Source organism: Oryctolagus cuniculus, chromosome 8, assembly GCF_964237555.1.
Source record: "Oryctolagus cuniculus chromosome 8, mOryCun1.1, whole genome shotgun sequence".
Taxonomy (NCBI): domain Eukaryota; kingdom Metazoa; phylum Chordata; class Mammalia; order Lagomorpha; family Leporidae; genus Oryctolagus; species Oryctolagus cuniculus.
Genome location: NC_091439.1, coordinates 107,727,259 through 107,753,638, shown reverse-complemented (window position 1 = coordinate 107,753,638; position 26,380 = coordinate 107,727,259). Strand labels below are relative to the sequence as shown.

General features: G+C 49.1%; 1 protein-coding gene across 3 annotated transcripts; it reads left to right on the top strand.

Moving 5' to 3' along the window:
• Positions 1-2,462: 2,462 nt before the first annotated feature.
• On the top strand, positions 2,463-26,380 carry REST (RE1 silencing transcription factor). 3 transcript variants are annotated; one of them, XM_051820241.2, is made up of 4 exons: positions 2,463-2,794; positions 6,043-6,946; positions 15,395-15,478; positions 22,582-26,380. In XM_051820241.2, exons 2-4 carry the CDS (start codon positions 6,052-6,054, stop codon positions 24,393-24,395), a joined length of 2,793 nt encoding a protein of 930 aa, XP_051676201.2. In that variant the 5' UTR covers positions 2,463-2,794; positions 6,043-6,051; the 3' UTR covers positions 24,396-26,380. The 3 variants fall into 3 exon arrangements, with proteins under 3 accessions (XP_051676201.2, XP_051676202.2, XP_051676203.2); XM_051820242.2 differs by lacking the exon at positions 2,463-2,794 and adding an exon at positions 2,947-3,572; XM_051820243.2 differs by lacking the exon at positions 2,463-2,794 and adding an exon at positions 4,149-4,462.

The window sequence follows — 26,380 nt, the reverse complement described above, 5'->3', positions numbered from 1 at the left end:
TCTTAACTAAATGAGAAATAGAAACTGTGTTGATTTAGCAAAAATGTCTTGGCTGGCAGTGAATTCCTGCAGGATTAGTTACCTACGAGGAGCTCCCTGTGGGGACAGAGGTGGGGACAGCAAAGAATGGGAGAAAGGCCCCCAACTTCAGTCCTTAAGGGAGCAGTGTATTCCAATTGGCTAAAGAGAACACAGAGCAGACAGCAATGGACTTGTAATCAACACAAAGCAGGAGCAACAGATACATTTAAAGCAAATCACTGAATTCCAATGTAACAGGAATGTGGGTTCAGTCAAATTAAGCTCTAATAAAAAAAATGAAACACTTGAAATAAAAGGCCCATGGGAAGCTCAAAAACAATATTTTCCCAAAGTTTTGAAATAAATCTCTAAAGAAAAATATTATTAAGCACACATAATTAAAAATTTTGGAAAGGACGAAATGAGTAAGAAGCAAAGAACTCATCTAAGAAAAGCAGAACTCATTCACATTTCAAAGTCTATCTTGCAGATGATTTTACATTTTGGGTACATCAAAGTAAAATATAAACTCTTGGAAAAACAATGATGAATTGAAGTTCATAGCACTAGCCACCCCCAAGGAAATATTCTATTGATTTGTAACTTGGCTTTGAATTTGACCTATGGCCTTCATGTCATGATAATTTGGGTCACTCTGAATATGCCATTCCTTGAACAAGGGCCTCTGCTAATTTTAAATGAATGCAGCTGCCCATTTGCCATTCTTCCATTTGCATCACAATGTGTAGGAATAAATTAGCAATTAATAAAACATTTCCAGTAAGTGGTCAGACTGAGAAATGGGGAGGGGGGGCGTTTATCTGTGAAGTTTAAAAAGAAATGTTTCATTTTTACTTTTCTGGACATACAAAAGGAAAATAAAACAGTTCATGTATTTTCTGTTGGTTTTTAAAAAATTGTTTGAGATGCAGATGTAAAGAAAGGGGAAGAGAGAGAGAGAAAGAGAGAGAGGGAGAGCGCGTGCACTCCCATCCACTGGTTCACTCCCCAAACTCCTCTAAGAGCTGGGACCCAGGAACTCAATCTGTGTGTCCTCTGAGGGTGGCAAGACCCAACTACTTGAGCCATCACCTGCTGCTTCCTCGGCTGTGCATTAGCAAGAAGCTGGAACTGGATTTCAGAATTGGGACTTGAACCCAGATACTTCAGTACGGAAGCCGGCATTCGAACCTTGGCCTTGCAGCTAGGCCAACTGCCTGCCTCCAATCCATGTCTCTGGCAAGTTTGGCGGAATCCAGAATTGTTCCTTGGGATACAGCATCTTAAAAAAACCCATGGAACCTCAAGTCATATTTTAGTTAAAAGAAAAAAAATGAATGAATGTAGAAAAGTGTACACTAGGCCTTAAAATAGTTGGTTTTCTCTTTCTTTCCTCTTTGGTTCAATGAAGATGAACATTTTGCAAGTCTGATTTTCAGCCTTCTCAATGGCCAGTGTTTGGAATAAAGTCACTGAAAACTTTGGTAGGCAAGCACTTTAGGGAGGACTTTATCCACCTTGTGTCCGCTTCCATCTTAACCCATAGTCTGCTGTTTAGACGCAGGGAACACGAGTACAGAGGTGTAACAGGAAAACAAGAACTTAGGCAGCTGGGCGCAAATGAAAAGACCCGCAGAGATGGAACTTGAGGCGCTTCCGGGGTGGGGTGATCCTGGACAGCTGCTCTGGGACCCTGCGCCTAGCGCGCTGTGTGTCCCCTGCCCTCCCTGTCCAGGCCAGGACGCACAGTGTTCTGCTCTGGGAGGCGCGCAGACCTCCCGGGACCCGCGTCCTCCGCTGAGTCCGAGTCCCCGGGGCTGCCCGCACCACGCGGGACCCCGTCTCCGGTGCGCACGGCAGGTAAGAAGCGAGGAGCGCAGGCGTCGCCCGTCCTCGGGGCCCTCGGCTGGCGACCCCGCCCTGAAGCCCGCGCCGGGGGCTCGGCCCGTCGCCCCCCGGGTCTTCGCCCTCAGCGACGGTTCTCAATCCGCACACCCGCCTGCGGGTCTCCACGCTTAAAACGAAGCTCCAGGAGCGAAGGCAGCCGCGGCGGAGCCCCGAGGCGACTCGGAGGGGCGTTTTCCGAGCGCCGCCGCCCCCGCAGGCCGGCGACCATGCGGCTCTGAACCCGCAGGCTTTGCTCACAACGACTCCATCCTCCACGCGTGCACGCCCGGGGCCGGGGGGGGGGGTCCCGTCTGTTGTTCTGTTTAAACGGCGAGACACAGCGGGACCCGCCGCCCCCGCGACCGCTAGGGCCGGCGTGAGCGACCGGGAGGACCAGGTCCCGCGCTCCGGCCCGCGGGCGCGCCCCCGGCGGGGCCCGAGCGCTCGCGCTCCCCGCGCAGGCTGGGCGGGGCGCGTCCGCGGGCGCGCGCGCGGGGGGCGGTGGAGGGGGCGTGCCCCGCGGGCGCGCGCGGGCGGGGGCGTGTCCCGCGGGCGGCGGCGGCGGCGGCGGCGGCGCGGCCCGGGTGCGCGGCTCGGCGTCCTGTGCTGGAATGTGCGGCTCCCGCGGGCCGTCGGCGCAGCAGCAGAGCAGGCGCCGCCGAGGCCCCGGGCCCCAGACCCCGGCGGCGGCGGCGGCGGCCGGGAAGGCAGCGCGAGGGCCGGCGGAGGCTTGAGCGACGCCTGCAGCCTCGCTCTTTCGACGGCCGCGGCGCCCAACTTTTCCATCCTCCCCTCCCCTCCCTGGAAACTCCGGCAACAAAGAAAAGGAGTCGGCGAAGGAAGCGGCGACGCCGGGTCGCCCGCGCCTCCCGGCCAGGCGAGGCCGGTGAGCGCCGCGCGCGCGCGTGTGCGGGGGGCTGGGGGCTCGGCCGGGGTGGGGGAGGGCCGGCCCGGCGGCGGGAGGGGGAGGGCGCGGAAGGACGCGGAGCGAGGCGCTGTCCAGGGCTGATTTGCAGATACGGTGGCTCCGGCGGCGGCGGCCGCGCCGGGCGGGGGCGGGCGGCCGAGCGGGATCGGGTTACAGCGCGGCTGCCCGGGGGCTGGGCCGGGGGCGTCGGCGGGGAGCCGCGCGGCGCCGGGACCCCCGCCCCAGCCGAGGCGGGGCGGCCACCCCCGCCGCCGCCGCCGCTCGGAGCGCGCGGTGCTCCCGGGGCCAGGAGCGGAGCTGCTCGGGGCCCCGGTCCTGAAACTGGTCCCCCCGGTCCCCCCTGGTCCCGCAGCCCCTCGGCCCCGCCGGCACCCACCCCGCCCCCGCCCCCACCCGGCCTCTCCCTTTCGCCGGAAGGCGCCGCGGAGCGCGGCCGGCCGGGCTGAGTCAGCCGCGGGGCCCGGGCGGTGCCGCCCGCGGGGCTGGACAGCGATTTTCCGCGCTCCGGCCCGCGGGCCTCCGCTCCCCGGGCCGGCCCGGGCGGGACGCGCGCTCCGCCGGCCGCTCAGCGGAGTGAAGTTCGCAAACTTCCGGGGCGCGGGGGCGGCAGCCGGCCCGCGTGGGGGCCCCCTCGGGCGCTCGGGGCCCGGCGCCTGCGGAGGGCGCCCGCGGAGCCTGCCCGGGCCCTGCGCGGAGCGCGGCCGGGGGCGGTCGCAGGAGCCCGGCGCCGCTGGAGGTAACTTTCCGCCCTCTTGCCGGACGCGGGCCCGCGGGGCCGGGGAGGGGGCTGCCGGGGCGCGGGGCAGAGACGGCGGCCGGGCCCCCGGTGCCCGGAGTCGGGCCGCGTGTCCGGTTCGGCGTGGGGGCGCGCGTGGGGGGCGCAGCTCCCGCGAGCGGAGGGGGTGCGTGTGCGCGCGGCGAGCGGGCCGGGCCGAGAGGAAGCGAGAGCGCCCGAGTTTGCAAAGAGCTGCTTTGTGTTTGGTATTTTGAGAAAATGGCCGAATGCCTATTTGAGTGAGGAATGCCGCGGCCGGGGCCGGCGCTGGAGGCCGGGCGCAGAGGAATTCGTGCGGCACGCGGGGCTCCGGGGCCATGCTTGGCCGGCCCTGGCCGGGAGGCGCCCAAGTCGCTTCCAGGACGGCGCTGAGGGCGCCCGGCTGCGCGGCCCCGGGCCGGCCTGGCCTCCGTCCGTGTGATGGCATTTGGGGCACCTTCCGTGGGCGCACGGGACCCAGCCGCCCGCCCGTGTGCATGCACTTGGGCCAGACGCTTGCTTTTTGTTTGTGAATTTGCAGTGTAGCTTCCTTTTAGGTTTTTTTTTTTTCCTTTTTTAAATTTTTTCCCAGTAATTGTCACTTTGCTTTTTTGCTAACGTGCAAGAGGACACCTTTGAGATTGGGAAGGAGCCTGGTTAAGGCCATTTAAAAAGGCCAACTTGTTTTCAGGAAAGTGATTTTGTAATGGCTTCCTCTGGGCGAGTAGGCCAAGTGAAGGCAGTGCCAGTACGAGTTGCTGGTAGCCGAGTGGAGTTGCAGGATTGCTTTATTAGGGGGCTGAAAACTGTTTTCTTCCGTGAAGTTTCGAATCAGCCAGACTTTGTTTTTCACACGAAAAAGAGTCCATAGGGTGTGTTCCCTCCCCCCCCCCCCTTTTACGTTGGAGTCATGGGAAATTCAAGAGGGACTAAGTGGTACTTTTTGTTCACAGCAGTTTTATTCTTTTGGAGTTAGTTGAGTTCATATGAAATTCAATTAAGTTGACCAATTTTTACAGGCCTCCTACTTTACAGACGTGTTTGTGGACTTCATAAATGCAGAGAGTGGCTTGTGGATTTCCCGGGGTTCTGATTCAGACCAGTGAACCCCTGAAGGGGAGAATTTGGAGGACAAATTCCTCACTCATCAAACTTTTAGAGTAATTTTAATTAACATTAAAAAATGGAGGTTACCTTTCTCTTTTCACCAGAATTAAAAGGGCTTGATGGAAGATTTGCCAGTGATTGATCAGTTGGTGAATAAGCTATGTAAAATAATTGGTAGAAGTTTTTTCTAGGGATACTAGAAATTTTCTTGGTGACCGTAAGAGAGTTGGGAATTGATGAATATTTTGTTTCTTTTTAGTACTAAATAAAATTATGTTTAATTCTAATTTTCCACAGATTTTTAAAAGACTGACGTTTTTGTTTGAAAGGCCAGAGTGACCAGATTGAGAGAGAGAGGGATTGATCTTCCCTCCTTTGGTTCATACCCCAAATGTCCCCAGTAGGCATGCTAGGCCAGGCTTGAAGTCAGGGATCTAGGAACCCCTTTTGGGTCTTCCATGTGGGTTGCTGGAAACCAAGTACCTGAGCTGCCTCCTGGGTGCAGTAGCAGGAAGCTGGATCAGAAGTACTGAGCAATTGAAACTTGACCCAGTACATCCCAAGTAGCAGCTTCACCTGGGCCAGGAAGTCTGTCCCTCTTTCTGGTGTTTAGTGAAAGTGATTGAGGTTTGGAGATTATATTGGGAAAAAATATTTTTCTGAAGATTTATTAATTTTTTTGGGGGTACAAGCAGAGTGGACAGTGAGAGAGAAAGGTCTTCCTTTTCTGTTGGTTCACCTCCCAATGGCCGCTGCGGCTGGCGCGTTGCAGCGGTGCACTGCGCTGATCCGAAGGCAGAAGCCAGGTGCTTCTCCTGGTCTCCCATGGGGTGCAGGGCCCAAGCACTTGGGCCATCCTCCACTGCCTTCCCGGGCCACAGCAGAGAGCTGGACAGGAAGAGGAGTGACCAGGACAGAATCCGGCGCCCCGACCGGGACCAGAACCTGGGGTGCTGGCGCTGCAGGCGGAGGATTAGCCTAGTGAGCCGTGGCACCGGCCAGTTTATTAATTTATAAGGCAGTGTTACAGAGAGAGACAGATATCCCATCTGTTGGTTCACTCCCCAAATGGCTGCGCTGACCCAAAACCAGGAGCCAAGAACTTATTCCAGGTCTCCCATGGGTACAGGGACCCAAGCACTTGGTCCATTTTCCGCTGCTTTCCCAGGTGCATTGGCAGGGAGCTGGATTGGAAGTGGAGCATCCGGGTCTTGAACTGGCACCCACATGGGATACTGGTGCTGAAGATGGGGCTGGTCTGAAGAATTAACAGCGATGGCTTGGTTTGGGGTTAGTAACATTGTGTTTAAACTGGTACTCTTGTGTGTTTTTGTGTTTTGTTCAGGACACAACCATGGCTACCCAGGTAATGGGGCAGTCTGCAGGAGGAGGAGGGCTGTTCACCAGCAGCGGCAACATTGGCATGGCCTTGCCCAACGACATGTATGACTTACACGACCTCTCCAAAGCTGAGCTGGCTGCACCGCAGCTTATCATGCTGGCAAACGTGGCCCTGACTGGGGAGGTGAATGGCAGCTGCTGCGATTACCTGGTTGGTGAAGAAAGACAGATGGCAGAGCTGATGCCTGTCGGGGATAGCAACTTCTCCGATAGTGAGGGAGAAGGACTGGAGGAGTCTTCCGACATGAAAGGCGAACCGAGCGGGCTGGAAACCATGGAAATGCGAAGCCTGGAACTCAGTGTTGTGGACCCGCAGCCTGTATTTGAGACAACAGCCACCCCAGAAGTGTATAGCTCAAATAAAGATCTTCCTCCGGAAGCCCCGGGAGCGGAGGACAAATGCAAAAGCCTGAAGACCAAGCCTTTCCGCTGCAAGCCGTGCCAGTACGAAGCAGAGTCTGAAGAGCAGTTTGTGCACCACATCAGGGTTCACAGCGCCAAGAAGTTTTTTGTGGAGGAGAGCGCAGAGAAGCAAGCCAAAGCCAGGGAGGCCGGCTCTTGCCCTGCGGAAGAGGGCGATTTCTCCAAGGGCCCCATTCGCTGTGACCGCTGCGGCTACAACACCAACCGCTACGACCACTACACCGCGCACCTGAAGCACCACACCAGGGCGGGCGCCAACGAGCGCGTCTACAAGTGCATTATCTGCACGTACACAACGGTGAGCGAGTACCACTGGAGGAAGCACCTGAGAAACCATTTTCCCAGGAAAGTGTACACGTGTGGGAAATGCAACTATTTCTCAGACAGAAAGAACAATTACGTGCAGCACGTTCGAACCCACACAGGTAAGAGCAGCTTTCTGGCCAGTAAGTTCAGCACGCACTCTGGTTGTTCAGTGCTTAGTTACACAGTGCCTGGGGAAAGGGACAGTGAGTTCAAGTCTAGGTTCCAGTGTTTGCTATCGTCAACCACGAGCAAGTCAGTTAACCTCTTGGTGCCCCATTTTCTTCATGGGGTGACAGCATATAGGCTTAAGTGAGGTAACATGTAAAGCGCTGAGGTTTGTTTTGAAAAATAACCAGGAGAAGGCGTTCTTGTTTAAGACTTACGTATTTAATCATTTGAAAGGCACAGTGGTAGCAAGAGATCCATCTTCCTTCCACAGGTGCATTCCCCAGATGCCAGCAATAGCCAGGGATGGGCCAGAACAAAGCCAGGAGCTAGGAACTCCATCTGGGTCTCCTGTGTGGGAGGCAGGTGCCCAGGTACCTGGGCCATCATCTGCTGCCTCCCACATGGATTGACTTTGGTCAGACACTCGAGAGATGCTGCTGTCTGCCTAACCTGCTGTGCTGTAACACCTGCTCTGCCGTGAGAAATCTGACCAGTGCTCTGGCCAGGGCATAAATGTCAACAACTTGGGACAGATGATTTTGTTAAATTAGGCCGCTTTTAGCTTTGCAGATGTATTCCTGTTACAAGGAACACATCTGAAATGTAGTGGTTTCCCAAAGGAATTGAGGTCTTAAACAAAAGTGAAACCAGTGATTAACCTTGCATAGCTGCTTTTAATGAAAACCTTGGACTTTGAAAAACATTTTGACTTAAGGCATTGAGTTTCTAAGTGAAACAGCTTGTCCTTGTGTCTCTAAAACATAGAAGTAAGTTAGTTTTAAAAGATGAGTTAAACTGTTTTCTTAAAAAACCAAGCATACAGAGACAGAAAATAGGAACAATTATGTTTATAGTATGCTTCAACACACAGGTTAAAAGGACCTTTGTAGTCAGTAATGAAAACTGTCAAAAAGTTTTTTTTAAAAGATTTACTTAATTATTTGGAAGACAGAATGACAGAAAGCTTTGGAGACCTTCTACCCATGGTCCACTCCCCAAGTGCCCACAACAGCCAGGGCCTGGCCAGACCAAAGTTAAGAACCCCATCTGGGTCTTCCACATGAGTGGCAGGGCCCAAGCACCTGGGCCGCCCTCTGCCACCTTCCAGGACACCTTAGCAGGGAGCTGGATGGGAGGTGGAGCTGCCAGGACTCAAAGCTGGCACACTGGCTGGAGCTTGTGTCACAAGAAAGGGCTCAGCCCACTGTGCCACAACACTGATCCCGGCGCTTTCTTAAAAATACGACAGATTCCAAGCATCTCAGAAGTAAAGAGAGTGCTACAATGCACAACACAGACCCATTACTGCACACTCAGCAGTTATCAGTAGCATGTCACAAATGACATGTTTCAGGTACTCATTTTTAAAAATAGCTTTTTGAGATATACTTCACTGGTATACAGTTCATCCACTTAATACATACAAGTGCGTTTGTGGGCTTTTTTTTTTTTTTTTTTTTTTTTTTTTTTTTTTTTAGATTTATCTATTTTACTTGAAAGGCAGTTAGGGAGGGAGAAAGGGAAAGGGAGAAATCTCCCATTGGCTGGTTCGCTCCCCAGGTGGCTGCAACAGCTGCAGCTTGGCCAGGTCAGAGGCAGGAGCCAAGAACTCCATCCTGGTTTCCTGTGTGGGTGTGGGAACCCCAATACTTGGGCCGTTCTCTGCTGCTTTCCCAGCCACATCAGCAGGGAGCCGGACTGGAAGTAGGGCAGCTAGGTCTCAAACAAGCGCCTGGACGGCATGCTGGCGTTGTGGCTGCAGCGTAGCCTTCTGTTCCGTGACACCTGCCCCTGGCGAATGTGTTTCTAAGGTATTCACATCACTGTGTAACTGATGATGATACAGTCAGTTTTAGGACATCTTCATTGCTCCAGAAAGCAAGCCCTTTCTGTTAGCAACCACTTCTCTTTTTCCCCTGATGTCCCCACGTTACTCACTTTAAAAACCGTTTACTTGAAAGGCAGAGGAGACAGGTGTCTGTCTGCTGGCTCTCTTCAAGTGCCTGCAGCCGCTAGGGCTGGGCCCTGCTGAAGACAGGATCTGGGGCCTCGGTCCAGGTCTCCCATGTGCGTGGCAGTTCTTGAGCTGTACCTCTGCCTCTCCGGGTCTGTGTGTACAAGGACCCAGGAGTCGGGAGCCAGAGCTGTTTCCATGTTCAATATGATCATTTTAACCACCAGCCAGATGCCTGCTCTCCCACAAACTTTTTAATCTCCTATGTCATACAGTACTTAACTATTTTGTGTGTTAGTATAAGGTTGATAGCTCTACAGTAAGGTTTATGAATACATAGTAATCACTAGTTTTGAATATTTCATTTCATTTTGCATTTTAGTGCTAAACTTACTTGATCTTAGTGCTTTTTTTTTTTTTTTTAAGGTCTTATTATTTATTTCAGAGGTAGAATTACAGACAGAGGGAGAGACAGATCTTCTGTCTGCTAGTTCACTTCCCAAATGACTGCGATGCCTGGAGCAGGGCCAGTCAAACCAGGAGCCAGGAGCTTCTTTCAGATCTCCCACATAGGTGCAGGGGCACAAGCACTTGGTGTTTTCCTAAGTCACAAGCAGAGAGCTGGCTCAGAAGAGGAGCAGCCAGGACACGAACTGGCGCCCATACGGGATGCTGGTGCTGAAGCCTGAGGCTTGGACTACTACACCTCAGAGCCATCCCCAGTGCTTTTTTAAAAAGGATTTTTCACTCCCCCCCCCCCCCATGGATTTATTTATTTGAAAGTTACAGTTAAAGTTAGAGTTACAGAGAGAGAGAGATTTTCCATCTGCTGGTTCACTCCCCAGATGACCACAACAGCCAGGTCGGAGCCAGGAGCTAGGAGCTTCTTCCAGGTCTCCCATGTGGGTAGCATAGGCCCAAATACTTGGGCCATTCTCTGCTTTTCCCAGACCATTAGCAGGGAGCTGGATTGGAAATGGAGCAGCCAGGACACAAACCGGCACCCATGAGATGACAGCTCGGCAGGCCGTGGCTTTACATGCTGTGCCACATGCTGGCTGGCCTCAGTTGTGCTTTTTTATTTTTTAAAGATTTACTAATTTATTTGAAAGAGTTACACAGAGAGAGAAGGAGAGGCAGAGAGAGAGAGAGGTTTTCCATCCACCAGTTCACTCCCCAGTTGACCGCAATGACTGGAGCTGTGCTGACCAGGAGCCAGGGGCTTCCTCCGGTCTTCCACGTGGGTGCAGGGGCCCAGGGACTTGGGATGTATTCTTCTGCTTTCCCAGGCCACAGCAGAGAGCCGGATCGGAAGTGGAGCAGCCGGGACCCGAGCCGCTGCCCATATGGGATGACAGCACCACAGGTGGCGGCTTTTACCCACTATACCACAGTGCTGGCCCCATTTTATTTATTTCAAAGGTGGAAGGAGAGACAGAGACAGATATTCTGTCCTCTGGGCCATTCCCTCAGTGGCCTTAACAGCAGGGGCTGGGCCAGGCCCAATCCATGACCACCTTCTTGGTTTTCTGTGTAGGTACTGGGGTCTGAGGACTTGGGCCAGCCTCTGCTGCTGCTCCAGGTGCATTAACAAGGAGCAGGGTTGGAAGTGGAGCCGCTGGGACTTGAACAGGCACCCATGTGGGTTGCCAGCATTGCAGGTGGTGGCATTACCCACTACACCACAATGCTGGCCCCAGTTTTGTTTTTTGTTTTAGATTTGTTTATCTGAAAGGCAGAGTTAGGGCCGGCGCCGCAGCTCACTAGGCTAATCCTCCACCTGCAGCGCCGGCACCCCAGGTTCTAGTCCCAGTCGGGGCACCAGATTCTGTCCCTGTTGCTCCTCTTCCAGTCCTGCTCTCTGCTGTAGCCCTGGAGTGCAGTGGAGGATGGCCCAAGTGCTTGGGCCCTGCACCCCATGGGAGACCAGGAGAAGCACCTGGCTCCTGCCTTCGGACTGGCGCAGTGCGCCGGCCACAGTGGCCATTGAGGGGTGAACCAATGGAAAAAGGAAGATCTTTCTCACTGTCTCTCCGTCACTGTCTACTCTGCCTGTCAAAAAAAATTTTTTTTTTTTTTTTTTTTTTTAAAAAGGCAGAGTTAGAGGGAGAGAAAGAGCGCCCATCCACTGATTTACTTGCCAGATGGCCTCAACGGCCAGGACGGGGCCAGGCTGAAACCAGGAGCCAGGAGCTTTATCTGAGTCTCCTACATGGGTGGCACCTACCCAAGCAGTTGGGCCATCTTCTGCTGCTTTCCCAGGTGCAGTGTCAGGGAGTTGAGTAGGAAGTGGAGCAGCTGGGACATGAACTGGCACCCACATGGGATGCCAGTGTTGCAGGCAACAGCTTAACCTGCTACGCCACAGTGCTGGCCCCTTCTTTTTTTTTTTTTTTTTTTTTTTGTATTTAAGCAAGTTCATAGTACATACACTGATGTCTTGGGGATTATATCTGGTGCTCAGTGCATAGTTCTGAAGATACCTCTTGAGAAATTCATGCAGTGCTGAATAGTAGAGTCAGGAAACCACAGCAGGAGTCCCCGAGTGGGTAGTGTGTGGGAAGAGCTCCTTTTGACTCGCCCTGCTAGGTAGCCTGGTTTTCAGGTTTGCCTAATGAGTTTATTCCTAGCCTTACTGAGCGCCCAGTGGTTTGATGCTTCTCTTCTATGCTAATCTTCAGAACAATGCATTGAGGAAAGCAGTCTCTGTGAGTAACAGTCCATGTTTATGGAGAGAGAAATTTTAGATTGAAAGCCTGAACTGAGTTCCTCAGGTACACGTTACAGGTAACATTCAGAGTTGAGAAATCCTGTTACACCACAGGTGAGTATTAGGTAGTAGGAGAGTGGGGGATTACACTTGCTCAGTTTGGCACAATTGAAATTTACCAATTCACAGCCATTAAAGAATGATCTTTTGGGAGCTGACTTTTGACTAAGCAGTCAGTGTGTCTGTATCCCATGTTAGGGTGCCTATATTTGGATTCCAGCTCCACTCTTCTGCCTTTTGTGCTAATTCACACCCTGGGGGGCCGTGGGTGATGGCTTGAGTGGTTGGGGCCTTGCCACCCATGTATTAAACCTGGATCGGGTTCCCAACTCCTGGCTTTGGCCTAGCCCTGCCTTAGCTATTGTGTGTATTTTGGTTGTGAACCAGTGGATGAGGAACCGTCTTTGTCTCATCTCCCTGTCTCTCTCTCTGCCTTGAAATAATAAATAAAACTTTTAAAAATAATGAAAGATAACCTTTTTGCCTATGTGTGACTGAAAAATCAGTGCTTGACTAAACTTTGTATAAGAGTGATTATACAGGGCTGGCGCTGTGGCGTAGTGGGTAAAACCACTGCCTGCAGTGCTGGCATCCCATATGGGTGCCGATTTGAGTCCCAGCTGCTCCTCTTCCGATCCAGCTCTCTGCTGTGGCCTGGGAATGCAGTAGAAGATAACCCAAGTCCTTGGGCTCCTGCACCTGTGTGGGAGACCCGGAAGAAACTCCTGGCTCCTGGCTTCAGATGAGCCCAGCTCCGGCCATTGCAGCCATTTGGGGAGTGAACTAACAGATGGAAGACCTCTCTTTCTCTGTAACTCTGCCTTTCAAATGATAAATACATCTTAAAAATAGTTATGCATAGTTTGTGGAATTGCACAGATAAAGTAACCTGTCCTTCTAAAGAGAATTTAACAGGGAATTAGCCTTACTTGGTGCTTCCTGTTGGATCTGTAATGGAATTGACTTTTTCTCCCATTGGCATTTTTATCACTTCTTTATTGACATAACTCCCGTGGCATATGCTTCTCTGGGATGGCCTGCTCTGGACGTCTCCTGGAAGTGGAAGTGTGCAGTGCAGGGTCCTCCGGTCCTGCCTCCTGTCACTAGGAGACTGTTGTCCAGGTTCACGCCATGTTGTCATCTCTACACTATTTGTTTGCTTATCACCAAATAACATTCTGTTTATCCATTCATCAGTTGATGGGTGTTTCCACTTACATTCTGTTACAAATAATGGTCTAAACATTCAGCTGTAGAGATTTTTTGTTGAAACAGGTTTTTGTCTCTCCTGAGTGTGCAGGTAGGCCTGGAGCTACAGGAGGGGACGGCAGCTATTTATTTGTATGTAACCTTTTGGGTTACTGCGGACTGTTTCCCAGGCTGGTTGCACTATTTTACAGCCTCGCTAGCAGTGTATGAGGGTTCCAGTTACGACCTCATCAGTGCTGCTGGTACCCATCTTTCTGATTACAACTGTTGAAATGGATAGAGGTCTTCATCTTTTGGTGGTGTTTCTCCCACCCCCAGAGGCAGAGAGGGAGAGCAAAAGCTCCCCACCCACTGACTCACTCCCCCCAGTGCCTGTGACAGCTGGGGCTGGTCTGAGGCTGCAGCCAGCCCCACATCTTCCACTGGGTGGCAAGGACCCAAGTTCTTCAGCTGTCTTTCTGCTGCTTTCCCAGGCACACTAATGGGGAGCTGGATGGGAAGTGGAGCAGCCGGGACTCAAGACTAGTAAGGCTTAACCTGCAGCCCCACAGTGCCAGGAGCCGGGGCTTGCTCTTTGATTTCTGTTTTCTTCCTGTTCAGTGGTGAGGTGTTTCTTATGTGCTTGTTGGCTGCATGTCTACTTTTAAAGAAACACATGAACATTTAAACTCTTAATTCTTCCAGGTCTTAAGATATGCATTCTAGTCTATTGCTGCAAGCTGTGTACAGCTGATAGCTTCCAGCCAATACTAGTGGGATCGTCCCTAGGAGCTCATTTACTACACCTCGGTGTTGTTTTTATGCCGTCTTTCCTTGTCTCGTCTCACTAGGCACATGTGTTACCGTAGCTTGCCGTACTGAGTTGGTAGCTGATAGTTAGACTTCACTATGTGCCCAGCACAGTGTTCAGTGCTTCGCATGTATTGTTCAGATTTCTGCAGCTATAGGAAATAAAGTTACTTTTTATTTTTTGAGATTTTAGAATTTATTTGAAAGGCAGAGTTACAGAGGGAGGTGGGGAAGCGACACAGAGATCTTCCATCTGTTGGTTCACTCCCCAAATGGCGCAATGGCAAGAGCTGGTCTGATACAGAGCCAGGAGCTCCATCCGGGTCTCTGATACGGGTGCAGGGGCCCAAGCACTTGCGCCATCTTCTGCTGCTTTCCCAGGCACCTCAGCAGAGAGCTGCATTGGAAGTGGAGCAGCTGGGACTTGAACCAGCACATACGAGATGCTGGCACCACGCGAGGTGGCTTAAATGCCATGCCACAGCACCTGTCCCTTTTTTAAGCTTTATTTAGTTTGAAAGTCAGCGTTACTTTATTTCATGTTTATTTGAAGGGCAGAGAGACTAGAGAAATATTCCACCCATTGGTTCATTCCCCAGATGTCTGCAGCAGCTGGGCCAGACTAGGTCTCCATGTAGGTGACAGGGACCCAAGTACTTGAGTCATCATTTTTTGCAGACGCAAAAGGGTGTGCATTGGCAGGAAGCTGGATTGGATGTGGAGGAGCCAGGACACAAGTGGTGGCTTACCTGCTGTGCCATGGGCTGTTCCAGTACTGTTATTTTTGTAGATCGGAAACTGGGTTTTTAATAACTTGCCTAAGTATTATCTTATGGCAAAAGACCAAATTAAAAAATTATCCAGAATTTATTTATGTATTTTACCTGTTTTGTAGCCGACAGCCTGTGTCCAAAAAAAAGAACATACACGTCTTACCTTTGAGTCTTACATCACTGGCCTCACCTTCAGTTGCTCTCAGTCCCTGTGGCTTCATGGTTTACACTAGTGACATAGGTGTCTTATAAATGCTAGCTAGCGTTACCATTAGAGCTTTTTTTTTTTTTAAAGATTTATTTATTTATTTGAAAGTCAAGAGTTACACAGAAAAGGAGAGGCAGAGAGAGGTCTTCCATTTGCTGGTTTACTCACCAATTGGCTGCAACGGCTGGAGCTGTGCCGATCAGAAGCCAGGAGCTTCTTCCGGGTCTCCCACATAGGTGTAGGGGTCAAAGCACTTGGACCATCTTCTACTGCTCTCCCAGGCCATAGCAGAGAGCTGGATAAGTGGAGCAGCCGGGACTTGAATCAGTACCCATATGGGATGCCGGCACTACAGGTGGCAGTTTTACCCGATATGTCACAGCACTGGCCCCGCCATTAGAGTTTTTAGATTAAAACATCAGCATTCCCTCTCAAATATGTAACATCCCTGTGAAAATTAAAAGGCATGTCAGAATTCAGGAAGCCAATGGTATTTTATCGGCCAAGTTGAAATAATGTAGTTAACGTTTATTATGAACTAAACTATTTACATTTGCAATAATGTGATAAATTGTCTTGGCAGGAAATAGGAAAAAAAATCCTTGTGAAAAAGTGCACTGTACTGAATACTGTTACATTGTTAGAATTGTGTTTGGTTGATTTTGTTGCTTGAAGCACTAATCTGTAATTTTGCAGGAGAACGCCCATATAAATGTGAACTTTGTCCTTACTCAAGTTCTCAGAAGACTCATCTAACAAGACATATGCGTACTCATTCAGGTTGGTAAGAAGTGGGAACTTTCCTACCATTTTCAGTAGACTGTCTTTATAAAGAAGTTCTTTTAGATTGGGAGCTGAGCCATGTATTTGTGATTTGTTTTTAATTTAAGGATTAGAAATTAAAAATCAGTGTTCTGTTAAGGTGGAGCTGTATTTAAATGGAAGTTCTTAACATGGAATCCAAAGGTGGAACTCGGGAAACCGAGTTTTATAAATAAGTGTGTGTATTTGTTGTGGGAGGATGGTCTTAGTTTCCATCAGATCTTCAAAGAGTTTGTGACTCCAGTAAACGCTGTGCTAACATGGGCCTAGTCTGACTCATCCTTGCCTCCCCACAGTGCCCCAGCAGTGCGACAACAAGCGTCAAGTGTTTGTCCTGTCTCAGGGATCCCTTAGCTTCTCACCTGTTGAGTTTGAGTTTATCCTGTTTCGAGTTGATAAGGGCTTTTTGAGGACTTGATTTTTCAAAAGCTGAACTTAAAACCATAGCATAGCATACCAGTTTATTAATCTCTACTAGAGCGCAGACTGAAACAAGGGAGAATGCACAGCAGTGACAGAAGCGGTCATGTTAAGTTCAGAGTTGACCCCGGGGTTAATGGCCACATTGGACAAGTCAGTGGCAGCACAGCTGGTCTTGAACGGGTGACTACTTGATTTTGGTCCTGACTGACCTTGGCCAACTACTCCTTACTCTCCTCCCAGATTCAGCATGTGTATCCCCATGGGGAAAGTATGCCAAATTCTTGCTGTTTACAAAAGTCTGGAGCCAACTCCCTTAAGTTAATCATTACCTGAGATCTGTGCTGTCCGTTTGGTAGCCACAGCCACATGTGACTATTGAGCTTGTGAAATGTGGCCAGTTTGAATTGAGACGAACACATAACTGGATTTTTAACAGGATGCGCTAAAGCCTATAAAACGGCTTTTTAAATATTATTGTATTTTGAGAATATTGAATATATTGGGTTAAAGAAGCAGCAAAATTAATGCTATCTACTTACTTTTTACCTTTGTGACCAGTAGGAAATACAAAACGACATGTGTGATTTTTATTGGATTTTGCTGCCTTAAGTCAGTGGTAAGAATAAGACTTGATGGTATCACGTGTTCTGATTTACTTGAGCAGCTGTGAAGGTGCCCCTGCCTGCCTTTGAGTTGACAGGCTTGTCATGTTACTGTCTTCCTCTTGTAATAGTCGCGTCTCTTAACCAGAAGCCTGGTTGTGTTCTCTGAGGTATCTTGGGTGAAGCCTTGGGCTTTGGGGCTAGAGCAGACATCATGTCCTATGACAGCTGAACTCCTGCCTTTTAATAGAACATTTCAGAGCTTTACATGGCTAACTCCTGCTTGTCTTCATGACTGTGCTACGTTGTGTAAGTTCTATTACCCCATTTTACAAGAAAAAGCCTTTTTTTCCCCCCATGGAATGTTCTGTATATTTGTCTACTTTTTTCTGAAAGCATCCTTTGTGTTGTAAACTGGAAATTAGATGCTTGGGATGTGTCTCACCTGGTCACTTCTGGTTGACCCACTATTAACGATGGTCAGGCGGTAGGTTAGAATGACAGCTCACTTGTACCCTTTCATTGAGTTGTTTTTCATCACTGTCTACATGTTGATGGTGTTTTACACAAGTTCATATCCCTGGAACAATTTTGTTTGGGTTTGCTAAGTGTCATCTGGAGTACTGCCTGTCATTTTAAAGATTGCTGTTTCAGTCTAGTTAACTATCTTTATAGACTTACTAGTTACAGCTACTAAGTGGTAGCCGCTACTCCTTCATGCATGCTGGGTACTGCAGAGTTGTACTTGGTGCTGTGAAGAAATGAATCCTCATTTACATATTAGGACATGGGCTCAGAGAGGGTGAGTGCTGTAAGGGTGGTGGTCTTCAACGTTGGAACAGGGAGTCCTGCACCCTCTTACTTTGTTCAGAGTCAGAGGAATGTACAATTCAGGAAGGGGCTGAAGTGAAGCCGCCACAGGCAGAATTGGAAACACGTACACTGTATTTGAGAGCTTGTGAGTTACCAATAATAGGCAGTAAAAATGGCTATTCTTGTGCATGCAAATGCTGAATCATTTTTGTGCACTTTCAACTATTTTTTCAAGATTTTATTTATTTGAGAGGTAGAGTTACAGACAGTGAGAGGGAGAGACACAGAGAGAGGTCTTCCATCTGCTGGCTCACTCCCCAAATGGGCCGCAACACCCGGAGCTGGGCTGATTTGAAGCCAGGAGCCAGGAATTTTCTCGTGGTCTGCCATGTGGACTCCAAGCGCTTGGGCCATCCTCCTCTGCTCTCCCAGGCCACAAGCAGAGAGGTGGATCGGAAGAGGAGTGGCCGGGACATGAACCAATGCTGCGGGCGGAGGCCCAGCCTATTATGCCACAGTGCTGGCACCACTTTTAATTATTTTTAAAACTTAATAAAAGTTGCTGATAACATGTAATAAGGTTGAGGCTACTTGAGGTAGCCTTTGAGACTGGATTGCAAGGGGTGACAGTTTTGTCTTGTGTGGTTTGGATCGGATCTTCACAGATCCTCTTGGGCATTTGGCTCCTTCTTCAGGACTGGTATCCGGGTTGTCTTATTTCTGGAAAGGCCTAAGCTCTGTTAAGTTACACTGTAAACAGTGACACATTAAATAAAGCTCATCACGTGGAGCACTTCAATCTAGATGGTGGATCTTCTCAGGGCAAGTTAAGGAGGAATCAGAGTATTGGTTTGATTAAAACAGAAAATTGTGTATTGGTGAAAATACAGACATAGTAACTGATCTGCAGTTCCTCTCCATTTTATTGGGATTCTGCCTGGTAGTGTTGGGATGTCCTCTGCTCGGTATCCCATCTCCTCAGCCGCTTCCCCAGCTCTCTTGGGAGATCTATCATCCACAGCTGATTGGTCCCTCCTGCTGGCATAGGAATTCATTTAGTTTGTTTTCTTATTGTACATGTAATGTTTTTGCTAAAGCAAACTACCAACTTACCAAGATCCATCCTTCACTGTGATTGTTTTTAAGATGCAAAAAAATACTCCACAGTAAATTTGTTTTCCAGCCATATGATAATTATCATGGAAGAATCATTTTGATACCTGAAGTTATATGAAATACGACTATATGAAATATGTCACAAGTTGAGAGTCTTTGCATGGACTCTAGAATAAGATTTTTTTTTTTTTTAAGATTTATTTACTTTACTTGAAAGTCAGAATTACACAGAGAGAGGAGAGGCAGAGAGAGAGAGGTCTTCCATCCGCTGGTTCACTCCCCAATTGACCACAACAGCTAGAGCTGCACTGATCGAAAGCCAGGAGCTTTTGGGTCTCCCCCGTGGGTACAGGGAGGGCCATCCTCTACTGCTTTCCCAGGCCACAGCAGAGAGCTGGATAGGAAATGGAGCAGCTGGGACTCGAACCGGTGCCTACATGGGATGCCGGCACTGCAGGCAGTGGCTTTACCTACTACGCCACAGTACTAGCCCCTAAAATATTTTTTTAAGGATTTATTTATTTATTAAGATTTATGTGAAGGGCCAGAGTTAGAGGAAGAGACAGAGAAAAAAATGTCTTCCATCCTCTGGTTCAGTCCCAAACAGCTGCTACAGCCGGGAATGGACAAGGCCAAAACCAGGAGCTAGAAGCTTTTTTTTGGTCTCCCATGTGGGTGCAGGGACCCAAGCACTTGGGCCATCCTCTGCTGCTTTCCCGGCTACATTAGCCAGGAGCTGGATCCTAAGTGGAGCAGTCAGGATTCGAACTGGCACCCATATGGGATGCCGGCATCACAGCCGTCTGCTTAACCCACTGGCCCCAATGTGGTACCCAGACGTTCTTTGCCTTATTGAGGCAGTGCCCACATAGGCTTTCCACTGGGTGGTTTCTGACTTCTATCAAGAGTATTATCATTTTCTTCCATAAACACCTCTTGAGATAACCTGTGTTGCACTATTTATCATAACTTGGTTTTTATTGCTGAGTGGTGATTCATTAATCCGTTATATGTTCCTGTTACTCTTTTGGTAAAAAATTTTACTATCCTTTTTGGATTTTTCCTGGTAAGAATGTGTCAGAGGCTTTAAAATGTTTCTCTCTTTTGACTTGGCATCTACTTGGAAGTAATTTTGGGAAAAATAAAAAAGACAACTGACATATTTGTAAAAATTAAAAACATAGGTAAATGATACCAGAATTTGAAAAGGAAAACTATTTGTTTAGGGCAAAATAAAAATTGTAGTTAGCCAGGTACTCATAAGATAGGAATTCTTGATAAAAGCTTTTTTTTTTTTTTTTTTTAATGTTTTCCTTATTTGAAAGGCAGTTACAAAGAGAGAAGGAGAGACATAGAAGGATCTTCCATCTGCTAGTTTACTCCCAAATGACTCAACTGCCAGGGCTGGGCCAGGTTGAAGCCCGGAGCCTGGTGGAACTCCATCCAGGTCTCCCGTGTGGGTGGCAGGAGCCCAAGTACTTGTACCATCTTCTGCGGCTTTCTTAGATACATTTTCAGGGAGTTGGGTGGAGGCAGAGCAGCCAGGACTTGAACCAGTGTTCATATGGGATGCTGGCACTAAGGCAGCAGCTGAACCTGCTGCGGCATAACACAGGCTCTGCCCTCAGATTTTTTAAACAGAAAAATCTTTTTCCAAGACCATCTCTTAGGTGGAGCCTTGTACTTTGAAGTGTGATTGCTGTGTAGGTCCCCTCCGGGGCCGGCGCTGTGGCTCATAACACCCTGGCCTGAAGCGCCAATGCCGGTTCGAGACCCGGCTGCTCCACTTCCGATCCAGCTCTCTGCTGTGGCCTGGGAAAGCAATAGAAGATGGCCCAAGTCCTTGGGCCCCTGCATCTGCGTGGGAGACCGGGAAGAAGCTCCTAGCTCTGGCCACTGCGGCCAACTGGGGAGTGAACCAGCAGATGGAAGACCTCTCTCTCTCTCTCTCTCTCTGCCTCTCCTCTCTCTGTGTAACTCTTTCAAATAAATAAATAAATCTTTAAAAAGTACAGAATTTTAAAATTCTATTTCTTATTAGCATGGTATTTTCATAAAGAAAATTCCATCAGTATGTTAACTTAGAAGTAGGGTGTATCTAGAGAAGGCCAGATAAGTACTTGAGTCTTCCCTCTTAGTTATTTGAAAGCAGAGGGATTCACTCTCCAAATGGCTGTGACATCCGGGGCTGGGCCAAGCCAGAGCCAGAGCCAGGAGCTCCGACCTGGTCTCCCATGGGGGTGCAGGGACTCAAGTGCCAGGAGCTCCGACCTGGTCTCCCATGGGGGTGCAGGGACTCAAGTGCCAGGAGCTCCGACCTGGTCTCCCACGGGGGTGCAGGGACTCAAGTGCCAGGAGCTCCGACCTGGTCTCCCATGGGGGTGCAGGGACTCAAGTGCCAGGAGCTCCGACCTGGTCTCCCATGGGGGTGCAGGGACTCAAGTACCTGAACCATCCGCTGCTGCTTTGCCAGGTGCAGCCACAGGAAGCTGGATTTGGGAGCAGCGGGGACTTGAACCAGCACTCCCTGGGGCTCGCTGGCAGGCGTCACAAGCAGTAGCTTGTCCTGCTGTGCCACAGCACCAGCCCTGGCTCTTCTCTGCGTTAGCCATACTAGAAGTTACCAGTTACAGCTCAGGCATATTGAGTGTTTGCTATCATGTGTATCGCCAATACTTTGCATGGACTGGATTATTTACAGTTCATTATACTTAAGGTAGTATTTTATAGATGTCAAGAGTATTTTATAGATGAAGAAACTGGGCGGGCCTTAAGGAGGTTTCAGTACCTCACCCAGGGTCTCCCAGTAATCAGATCACAGAGCCCCAGAACAGGCTCCTAGCCATTATGCTCATCTGTCTTTTTCCATTCCAGCTCTACATGTTAAGCAAGTGTTTATCTCCATTTACGTCACTCATTGAGCATTTTTAGGGCCAAGTATAGATTATTGTAGCATGTTGTAGGAATTACCGTATGTGTAGGTCTAATGGTAGGCTAACCTGGGGAAGAGCTGTCCAGTTAGCTACATGTTTAATCAGAGATCTGGGTAAGTTTTTGCTTTTCTGATTATTTTATCACCAGACATTTTCTAATCATGTAAAACTTTAATGTCTACATGGTTTTGCTTAATGTCTGAGTTTTGGTTTATGAGAAATTTTCATAAGATTTGGTGTGAATTTCAAAATGTTGGAGAGATGAATTTTCATAAATGTCAATTTCCATTTTTCTACTATGCATTCCATTGGACCAGTGGGGTGTGGATACCATTTGGTAATATTTACTAGAGTGTGATCTAGGTGGGTACGTATGCAGGTAGAATGTGTCACTCTTCTGCTTTTCATCGGGGGTGGGCTGGCTCTGGTCTTGTATGTGTCTGTGATATGACTGTGTTTACTTACGTCATTTACCATATCTATTTGTATGCCACTTCTCATTTACCTGGTTTCTTTGCCAATTTTATGGACAAGGTGAGGGGAAAACCAAGAAAAGTTTTCTTGCCCCTGTTTTTGCTTCAAAGTAGCAAAATCTGCCATTTGAGAAATTGAGGGAGGGGAACTTAGTGCTTGCTCTAATGGACAAAGGGATTAAATTTCAAGAAAAAGCCACTTATTGCGTCTGGAGCAAAATGTGCACCTGGGGCTGGGCGTGTAGTCCGGAAAGATAGATACTCATGCTTTAAAATACACGGGAATTTTACATTCTACTGCATTATACATTTGTTTTGGTTAAGCAAGAAAAAATTTAAGATGCTTTTCAGTGAGTTTCCTTGCCCCAGAATTAACATCCAGAATCCAGCTGCACTCTGCCAGTACTTGAGTGCTGATTGACGAGCCTGTGTCCTTTAACGCTGTGTGAGAGCCCGAGTGGGCGAGCTCCTTTGAAGGTGCAGGTGGCTGAGATAATTATCCTCTGCGTCCTGTGTGAGCCAATGTCAAGGGCTAGAGAGAAGTTACACAGATGAATATGGTAAATGTGAGGTGCATGATGGTCCTCTCGGTAAATCGTCTGTGGTGGTTTCACACACACAGTCCTTCTGAGTAGATTCCCGGAAATCTGGAGCCTGTGTCCTAATCTGTGTCCTCTCGAACCCTCCTTGCTTACCCTCAGGTGAGAAGCCGTTTAAGTGCGATCAGTGCAGCTATGTGGCCTCTAATCAGCATGAAGTAACTCGCCACGCACGGCAGGTCCACAACGGGCCCAAGCCTCTTAACTGCCCACACTGTGACTACAAAACAGCGGATCGGAGCAACTTCAAAAAGCACGTGGAGCTACACGTTAATCCACGGCAGTTCAACTGCCCCGTGTGCGACTACGCAGCTTCCAAGAAGTGCAACCTGCAGTACCATTTCAAGTCCAAGCATCCCACTTGTCCGAATAAAACGATGGATGTCTCAAAGGTGAAGCTAAAGAAAACCAAAAAGCGAGAGGCTGACTTGCCCGATACCAGTGCTACCAACGAAAAAGCAGACGCAGAGCAGACAAAGACGAAGGGGGATGCAGCTGGAAAGAAAAATGAGAAGTCTGTGAAAGTGGAGAAAAAAGATAATATTTCAAAGGAGAAAAAGCCGTGTAGCAATGTGTCAGTGATACAGGTGACCACCCGAACTCGCAAGGCAGCAGAGGCTAAAGAGACAGACGGACATTCGGGGAGCAATTCGGAAAAGTCCAATAAGACCAAGAAAAGCAAAAGAAAGCTGGAACCTGAAAGCCGGTCCCTACAGGATCCTCCGAGTGAGGAGCAGCCTGTGCCAAAAAAGAGAAAGAAGGTAGAAAGCAAGTCTAAGAACAGTCAGGAAGCACCGAAGGGTGACAGCAAAGCCGAGGAGAGAAAACACCAGCATGCCAGCGTGAAGAGGAGCGCAAAGAAGAAAACGCTGAGAAGCAAACCAAGTAAGAAAGGCAGCAGGGTCGCTCAGAAGGAGCCGCCCCAGAAGGAACCTGCGCAGGAGGCCCCTGCTCAGCCCGAGCCTCCTGCTGCCCAGGCTGCCCCCGTGGCGGCTGCCCCGCCGGAACTGCCTGCTCCCGTGGACCCGCCGCCTCCGGTAGAGCGTCCTCTTCACGCTGAACCAGTTCCCAAAAAGTCTCCCCCGCGCAGAGACAGCAGAAAGGAAAAGGCTGACACGCAGAAGGAAATGGCACGGAAGGAGCAGGTCCTCATTGAGGTGGGCCTAGTGCCCGTGAAAGCAGCCGCAGCCACGCAGGAGCCCTCCCCGCCCTCCCCACCCCTGCCCGCGGGAGAGTCCCAGGCAGAGGAGGCGGGAGACCAGAAGTTCCTCTGCGAAGCGGGAGGAGATGCAGGAGGGCCTGCCGAGGAGGAGGCAGCTCCAGAGGCAGGAGCGTGTCCCGCTGGTCCTGTTGCCAGCAGCGACACGTCTGCCAGCGTTCCACCCTCAGGACAAGGCCCGGACACGCCGGTCGGGCAGCTGCTGCACGGCGACCCTCAGACAGACACGGCGCCTTGTGAGATGGAGGTGCTCGCTGACCAGGGCACCGCAGAGAGCCTGCCCGGGACAGACCCAGCCGCGGAGGAGCCAGCCTCGCCCTTGCTCCCCCCCCCACAGACAGAAGAACAGGAAGCAGCGTCCAAAGCTGCCCCGGCATCACCTCCGGTCACCACGGCAGGAAACGAATCTCAGGAAATCGATGAAGACGAAGGCATCCACAGTCATGACGGCAGTGACTTAAGCGACAACATGTCAGAGGGCAGTGACGACTCTGGACTGCACGGGGCTCGGCCCGGCCCCCAAGAAGGCAGTAGGAAAAATGCAAAGGAGACCTCAGCAGTCAAAGTGGCTGAGGGGGATTTTGTTTGTATCTTCTGTGACCGTTCTTTTAGAAAGGAAAAGGACTATAGTAAACACCTCAATCGCCACTTGGTCAACGTGTACTTCCTTGAAAAAGCAGCTAAAGGACAGGAGTAACTAAACTTTGGACAAAGTTTTGGATCCTAGGTTGTAAGAGCGATTGCATTTTTTATTCATTTATAGTAGTAGACACCCTTTAAGATTGCTTTAACTAGTGTCCAGTGTTGATTTTTAAGTGGCTTGCTTTTCCTTAGGACTTCATGTGTACCTGTTGGTAGTCGCGTAACTTTTAGCACATCCGAGGGAGTACTGAACCAGCAGGTGCCTCAGTGCGCCAGCTCCCGTGTGTAAGTGAACAGAGACCACAACGGTAAGGTCGCAGCTTCGTTGTGCTGTCCAGCTACAGTTTGTCAGTTTTTCTCTCCACGTCTATCTTCCTGTTTCACTTTGCTTTTAGTTCCTTGTTTAGGTCTATAGAAATCAGCTTCCTTAATAGCAAATTACTTGAAGAATTTGCCTGCTTTATAAAGTTAGCACTTTAAGGTTTTGTTTTTGTTTTTGTTTTTTTTAGAGAAAAGGTTTAAATTGAAGAAAAAGTCTCCCAATAGTGGACAATATATTAGTCCAGATATTTGCTTCTTGAGTTTTGATCAATATTTCTTACTTGTGTATGTTAATTGTCATAAAACAGTGATTTGGGTTTTTGTTTTTTTTTTTTTGGTGCTTTAATGGCTTAAGATGTTGCACAGTTTTTTTTGTTAACCTATGCAGTTAAGTCTTTCTAGAGATAGCATTTGTGTTGAACAGTAACACTTTATACATATATATATGCATGTCAATTTTGGCCTCTTTGGAGGGATGCTTTTAGGGCCTGTTTGCAAAAGGGTATTTTTTTTTCTTTCCTTTGCTCTGATTGTCTTTTTTGCTGAATAATGTGTGTGCAAGTTTGTGAGCAAATGAAATGTGCCAGTTCCACCCATTGATTTTTTATTTTCTCATCTTGTATCTATGCCAGAATCTGCATTTCTTAGAGATTATTTATTTCAAATGGCTGTAGTGGATTCTCTCAGTTTTGATTTCTCAATAAACACACCACCAGGTTCCATACTGAACACATTTTTATCTCAGCTGTCAGCCATCAGTTTTTTTGTCTTGCCCGTTTTGGTATAGTTGCTTCCTCATTGTAGAGCGTCGGACCATACCTTTGAGGAGAACTCTTTCTCATAGATGGCTGGTGTCCACGTGGCTGCTCAGCTGAGAAAGAACAGTAAGTGCTACTTGGAAATTGCAAACCTGGGATTAGGAGAGGGAGCAGTTCCTTCAGGTTTACAGAATATCACTTGGGAGATTCCATGGCCGCAAGTGTTGGAGGGATGAAGCTACGCCGTGAGAGGCGGCGTGAGTGCTGCAGACCAGCTCAGCTTCCCACAGACGCGGTGTGACTTGAGAATGGTCCACGCTTCCTCAGGGATCTCCAAGCCTCGTGGGTGTTCTGTCCCTGTGAGCGCTGCCGTCTACAGGGGAGGCCTCCAGGGCAGCACAGCTCTCCCGGCCTCCTTCCTGAGGCAGGTCTCGGGTTTTGTCAGTACACAGGAACAGTTAGGACAAGCGGTGATGTGTGAGTGGGAAACTGGGTAAAAAATCTGAGAGTGGAGTTTGAGGTAAAAGTTGTCTGAACTTGGCATTGATCGGGAGGCCAAAGATTTAAGAAACAAGATTCTCTTAAGACACAGGAGTAAGTTGTGTGATAAATGGTGTGTGTTTTGTGTGTATGAATGAAGGTTTGTAAATGTTGAAATCTAGGCTCCGACAATCATTGTCAGCAGAAGATCAAGCTGCAAATATTTATGTTTTAAAATTTAAGTTATAAAACTAGTTAAATCTTTCTAACAACTAGTTATAATGCTCATGGGCGCATTTTACCTAAGTTAGCTTTTTACTTTTATAGAAAAATATTTTAAGCACAAATTAGAGATTGGGCATCAGTTTGGAGAAGACATGTTGTGATTTTTTTTTTCATACTGCAGGTAAAACATTTGCCTACTAGGGAATCAGACTAATTTCTGATCTAGTCTATAAGACTAGAAGGCTAAAAACACAAA

What these genes read in the sequence shown, in the direction of transcription:
- REST (XM_051820241.2), top strand. Translation starts at nt 6,052, where the DNA reads ATGGCTACCCAGGTAATGGGGCAGTCTGCAGGAGGAGGAGGGCTGTTC. An exon ending in GCACGTTCGAACCCACACAG is followed by an intron (nt 6,947 to 15,394) that starts GTAAGAGCAGCT and finishes GTAATTTTGCAG; the next exon opens with GAGAACGCCCATATAAATGT. An exon ending in ACATATGCGTACTCATTCAG is followed by an intron (nt 15,479 to 22,581) that starts GTTGGTAAGAAG and finishes GCTTACCCTCAG; the next exon opens with GTGAGAAGCCGTTTAAGTGC.